This window comes from Trachemys scripta, chromosome 3, assembly GCF_013100865.1.
Source record: "Trachemys scripta elegans isolate TJP31775 chromosome 3, CAS_Tse_1.0, whole genome shotgun sequence".
Taxonomy (NCBI): domain Eukaryota; kingdom Metazoa; phylum Chordata; order Testudines; family Emydidae; genus Trachemys; species Trachemys scripta.
This window is the reverse complement of record NC_048300.1, coordinates 74,252,338-74,258,337: the sequence shown is the minus strand read 5'-3', so window position 1 is coordinate 74,258,337 and position 6,000 is coordinate 74,252,338. Positions and strand designations below refer to the sequence as shown.

At 40.6% G+C, this 6,000-nt stretch overlaps 1 protein-coding gene across 3 annotated transcripts in view; it reads right to left on the bottom strand.

Annotated features, from left to right (window-relative positions):
* The window catches only part of ARID4B (AT-rich interaction domain 4B), a 154,278-nt gene that overhangs the window by 105,082 nt on the left and 43,196 nt on the right, over positions 1 to 6,000 (bottom strand). For all 3 annotated transcript variants that reach the window (XM_034765068.1, XM_034765070.1, XM_034765069.1), the window contains exon 4: positions 921 to 986. In XM_034765068.1, the coding sequence (XP_034620959.1) occupies positions 921 to 986 (66 nt within the window). The remainder of the gene's footprint in view (positions 1 to 920; positions 987 to 6,000) is intronic.

The window sequence follows — 6,000 nt, the reverse complement described above, 5'->3', positions numbered from 1 at the left end:
CATAAGCTTGCGTGGGTAAGAACCTCACTTCTTCTAAGTGAGGTTCTTACCCACGAAAGCTTATGCTCCCAATACTTCTGTTAGTCTCAAAGGTGCCACAGGACCCTCTGTTGCTTTTTACAGATTCAGACTAACACGGCTACCCCTCTGATACTTGAATAAACATGATTTACTTTCATAATTAGAGAGCATTTAGAGCTGAACTAAACAAAGTTGATATAGATTCTAAAATCTGTAAGGACAGGTTTAAACTAGTGCAAATGCCTGTGAATACTAAAATCAATTTAACATTGACTTATCAATTTAACATCTCTTGATCTGGTAGAAAATAAAATGGGGAACTAATAGGTGTGGCTTTAAGATTTTTCCAGGGAAACAAGGACATCCCTCATGTTCTTAAGGAGTCCACATAAAAACGGAAATTGGGTGTGATTTGCACCAAAACATCTGCAAGCTGGTCAAAAAAGATTTGTGACCAAGCACTTAAACTGAGGAACCAGCTTTGTTTTCTCCCCTGGTAGCAGGGTAGAAATCTTAAATGAATCGGCTAAAACTACTTAATATTCAGGGTGATGGGTAGTTTCTTGTTAATCTTCTCCCTGTGGTTAGCAGGGAATCTGCTAAACAAATGACCTTTATACCTTGTCACTCTACACTGGCAGTGCTGGGTTTCGCTCTTTGCAATGGGCAATGGAACGGGCTTATGTCATGGCAGGACTGTATGTTCAGACCAGCCACAGATTACCATATCATACCCTACATATTTAAAAACTCTTTAAATTCTCATCCCCATAGAAAGACTTCTACCTTCCTAATCAGTATTCCCAAAAAAGAAAAAAATGTAACCTTAGATAGACATAACTATCAACACATTTTGATAAATGACTTTGAATTCTACTGAAATTCAAAAAATGTATTACCTTTAACGAGCCCTTTATGTGGTCATCCTGCACTTCCACTGTTGAAGAATCATGTCTAAATGTTACCTAGAAAATATAATTCAACTAACAATCACTTGATACAGTTGAGCAGCGTAAGTACATGAAAGCGTAAGCACTCCTTTTTCTCTAATTCTCATCTTGCATTCAACCAGCCTCCTGTAGCTGTTCAATTTGCTGAAGCTCTGTCACTCAGATATTTTTGTTTTACAAGATAACTTTAAACACTTCAAAAAAGTTATTTTGCAAGTGACCTTGATGCAAAGAAACGCTGTAAAAACAAACAAACTTTGCATAAAGATTTTAACTGGTGCCATCTAAAATGGCTGATCAGTCAAATAACAGGATAAAATCAACATATTTAGACCCAAAACATAGTCCTTAAAGCAATGGTTCTATTTAAATTTACAACTTTAAAAAAACAGCTTCAGATTGTACTCCTGGCCTCAGTTTATGGTTCTACAATCTCACTTTTGTTTTGTTTCTCTCCCCATTGTTGAGTGAAAGATACATGTAAAACAGAGGAAACTCTGCAGGGAAGTGGTAAAAGTGGCTATAGACAACATGCTGTCAAATGTACAAGCTGAACAGAATTCTCTAGCCTCTCAGTTGGTGATCTTAAGCCTTACTTTTAACAGTCAGGCTTTGCCTACACTGCCACTTAAAAAAAGCCCCACCCAAAAGACAAAAGTTTTGCTGCCAGCAGCACTCTCCTGTTGACAACGCGAACCCCGCTCGGAGGGGGTGGAATTATTTTGTCGGCAAAAGTGCCGACAAACAGCATTTACACTGCCCAACTTTTATGCTAAAAGCTGTGTAGTGTAGACAAAGCTTAGGTAAACTTTCAGAGGAGTGTTAAGTTGTCATTGTTCTGTTAAAGGTAAATACCATGCAAACTTCTTGGAGGACTGGTTTGGGTGTAAGGCAACAATGCTTTATTCTATGCATGCATTCATACGTTGCTCAGGGGGAAAATACTTAGGTAAGCTAGAGTTAATTTTTTTTTTTTTTTGGTGGGTAGGAAATCATGAGTAGTGCAGTTTTCTAAACTGCAAACATTAAAACATTTAAATAGACTTTATGAAGCCCAGAAATGTATAGTTCAGGTGAATAAAACTACTTTGCATTCTGACTCTTCATGCTGAGCGTCACTGGACTGGCACCTTGACACTAAGCACCCCTGTATTCACAACATACATACAACTGTAATAATCTTTGTACAAAATATGCCTTGCGGTATCATTTAAAAACTAATAACTCACTGATCATTAGTATTCTTGTGTAATGTATGTACGCTGTGGGTATTAAGAGTTATGAATAAGGCTGTGAGTTTGTCACGGAGGTCATGGAAGTCACAGATTCTGTGGCTTTCCGTCACCTCTGTCACTTTTGCAGCAGCAGTCTCTGGCCACTGCGTCCCCTCCATCCCAGCAGCAGAATTTGGGTGTGGAGGGGGTTGGGGATGGGAGTGGGTGAGGCAAGCTCTAAGCAGCGCTTACCTGGGGGACTCCCCAGAAGCAGCGACATCCCCCACACTCAGCTCCTAGGTGGAGGTGTGGCCAGGCAGCTCTGCACACTGCCTCCGCCTGCAGGCACCGCCCCTGCAGCTCCCATTGACTGTGGCTCCCAGCCGATAGGAGATGTGAAGCTAGTGCTCTGGGTGGAGGCAGCATGCAGAGCTTCCTGGCCGTGACTCCCCTTATTGGCTGAGCGAGGGGGATGTCACTGCTTCTGGGGAGCACCCGGGAAAACGCCACCCAGAGCCCGCCTCACCCCCTCCCGTGCCCCAACCCCCTGCCCCTCCCACACCCAAATTCTGCTGCTGCTGGGGAGGGGGAGGTGCTGAACCAGGTAGGGAGCCTGCCGAGCCTGCCAACCCCAACCCCCAACCCCCCAGCACCAGCGGGGGTTCCGGGCCGTGCGCTGACCCTCCCCCCCCCCCCAAGTTTTAGTCAGGGGTATATAGTAAAAGCCATGGACAGGTCACAGGCCATGAATTTTTGTTTACTGCCCATGATCTGTCCGTGACTTTTACTAAAAATACCTGTGACTAAAACATAGCCTTAGTTATGAATATATACTAGAATTATGATTGAAGTGTGTTTTAAACCGGGAATGCCAGGAGGAGTTGGTAAACAGGTGTGAACTAGACAAAGAAATGTGTTTTCCCAACCTGGGAGTTACTTCCAAAGTACTTTGAAAGACCATGACAATGTATTTACATATTACCTGAACAGACCCATCAAGCTAACAAGCGATGGAGGCAAATCTCATACTAACAAATGGGGGAGGAGACAGCATGGTGTCTACACCCAGCTGGAGAGAGAGAGGTTTGGTCTGGGTTTTATCTTTCAAAGAATATGTTGTAAAGATTTACTAGTCTATACAGCTAGGGGATGAACCTCAACTGATAAACAAATGAATCAACAGACTATATACTTTTATAATACAGTAATATTGTATACAGAGTGAGGTCCCTTCTTACAGCCTATGACATGCTGATAATACATACAATTCACGGTATTAATCAACACCATATAAAGAATTATGGATATTCACTGATATTAGGTTGCACAGTCTTCCCAGACAGGAGAGAAGACAGCTATTTACCTGTCTCCTATATAAATTAAGAATGGTGGCATCAAACAATGGAAGCTCCATTTACCTGCAGGGGATGGGAAGCCCATGAGAAGGAAAAAACAGCATGAGATCATCCTGCCTCTTGAAAAAAAGTCACTTAACTTTAGAAGATAAGCAGGGTGGATAAAAATCAATGATTTAAAAAAAAAATTGGATTTTTTTGATAAAATGCTTTTTGAGGAAAAAACCTATCTAAATATAGTTTTAATTAAGATACATTATAGCTCAAACATATTTCATCATGGAATAGGGACTTTCTTTAAAACATCATCAGCAAACATATTTCTTGAATGGTTCACCCTTAGCTCTTTGGCATCCATTTCTAGACAGACACAAGGGAACAGCACTCTTAGGAACTGAGAAAGATGGGTCCTTCAACCAAAGGGGGGTTGAAGTCTTTGGAACTAAATATAGGTAAGAAACCTGTTTAGGCAAATATCTTTTCACCTAGGAAGACAAGGGAAGTCAGCCCCTTGTGCTTTTGTGGAACTTTCTGACTGAGAGAAAGTGAGCCATGGCTAGGAAGAAGGGAGACTGGTGAGAGAAGCCATCTTGCACAAAGCCTGTATTCTGCTAGATTAAGTTTCAGACTTTTAGATGCATGTTTTCACTTTTTGGGGGGTTGTAATCCTTTCTAACTTTATTCTTTTTTACTTGGCATCATTTAACCTATCTCCTGTTGTTAATAAATTTTATTTTTACTATAAACCAACTCAGTGCACTATTTAAATGAAGGGGCGTATTTACCCCAATTAAGTTATTGAGCAGTGATATGCTTTTGTGTCTTCAGAGAAACAACATGGTTTGTTTGTTCCTCTAAACTGTTCGGGAGAGGGTTGGACATTGCAGAGCACATGATTTTGGGGAAATCTGGGTCAGGGGGGAGAGAGGGTGTCACCTTGCAGTTGTAACCAAGGCTGGTGGAAGCCAAAGTGGGACTGTAGACAGACTGCTGGGGTCAGAGCTGCTGAACCAGGGCTGTCTAGCACACAGACACTCGAGCTGTGATCTGCATGCCTGTAGGCTGGTTATGAGCATCCCAGGCCGGGAGCTATAGCAGCAAAGCACTGAGAGGCACAAAGAGTAGCAAGTGGTGATACAACCTCTTATTGGCCTGGATTTACACCCTCAAACCCTGTCACACATACCCATACACATAGGTCTTGTGTCTAATGCTAACAAACTAGTTAAAGAAACAACCACCCCTTGCCAAAGATTTTGGAAGAAAAAAATCTAACTTTAAAAAAAAAATTAAGTTTCTAGCCTTTACTGCTGGGAAGGAAATTACTTGGGCAATGGTGTGTCAAGTCTGTAACTGAACTAGCTGGAAAAATAGCTCAAAGTATGAACTGTCTTTATTCATCTTAATTAGGCACTCACTGAAGCCTAATCAAGATTATTTACATATCATAACTATTTAAAAAATGATCACTAAAACATTCAACTAACATGCTTAGCTTTGGGTGCAGCAGTTTATATTGGGGATAAGGTAAAGAGGGGAGAACTGCCATATTCGCTGGGTAAAACTAACATGCCCAACACTATCTGGTGGGAGGGGGGAAGAAAAGAGCCACCATTTCCATTCCAAAAGCCTCTGCTTCCTGAACCATGAAACTTCAGTGCCTCCTACACCTTTTAGAAGTCCAAACTGCTCCAAATCTCAGCTGTCTCCCACTTCAATTTTCATAATACAATTGCACTGTTACAAAATTCTGTAGCACCCATAAGACTTGGGGGAAGTGTAAAAGTGAGACATTCTAAAAATGATTTCAATACTAACAAAAAATACCGAATTGATTATTTGCGTTAATATTTAATTCAGTTTACTGAGTTGAATGGAAGTTGATGCAGAAATAACGGTTCTTTGCTGAAAAACTTAAATTATGTTAAGTTCTTGTGCCTTTTATGTAGGATTTTTTTTTATACAAGACCGTACAACCGCCTCTAGAAATACACCACTAAGTTAAATGGAGAGGAGAGGAAAAGAGAACAGCTAAAACTACTTATTATATATCAAGTAAGTCATTTCTAGTTCTGAAAAGCCTGTTGCTCTTCCTACATGAATTATGTAAAATAGACCATGCTGATGACATTTAAACAGAATCTGCAAGCTAAAATTCATGTTATAAAGATAATTTTGATTTTGCTGGTAAAATGAAGATGACTCCCTTATGTGTGATAGGAGACTGGAGTAGAGGCTACAAACAACTGGGGGTGGGGAAATATGCAGCAAGCAAGCTACCAAAAACTTCAGAAGCACTGAGTTGGTGATGAAAAATTCCCATATGGCCCAAGTGTCATCTGAAAATCTTGAAAAATCAAAAGTGTGCCAGAAAGAGTTGAATAACATTTGGGGAAATTAGGGGTCACTGTTAGATTAAAGAACTTTTAAAATTCCTTATTTGTTAAACATCTCAAACTT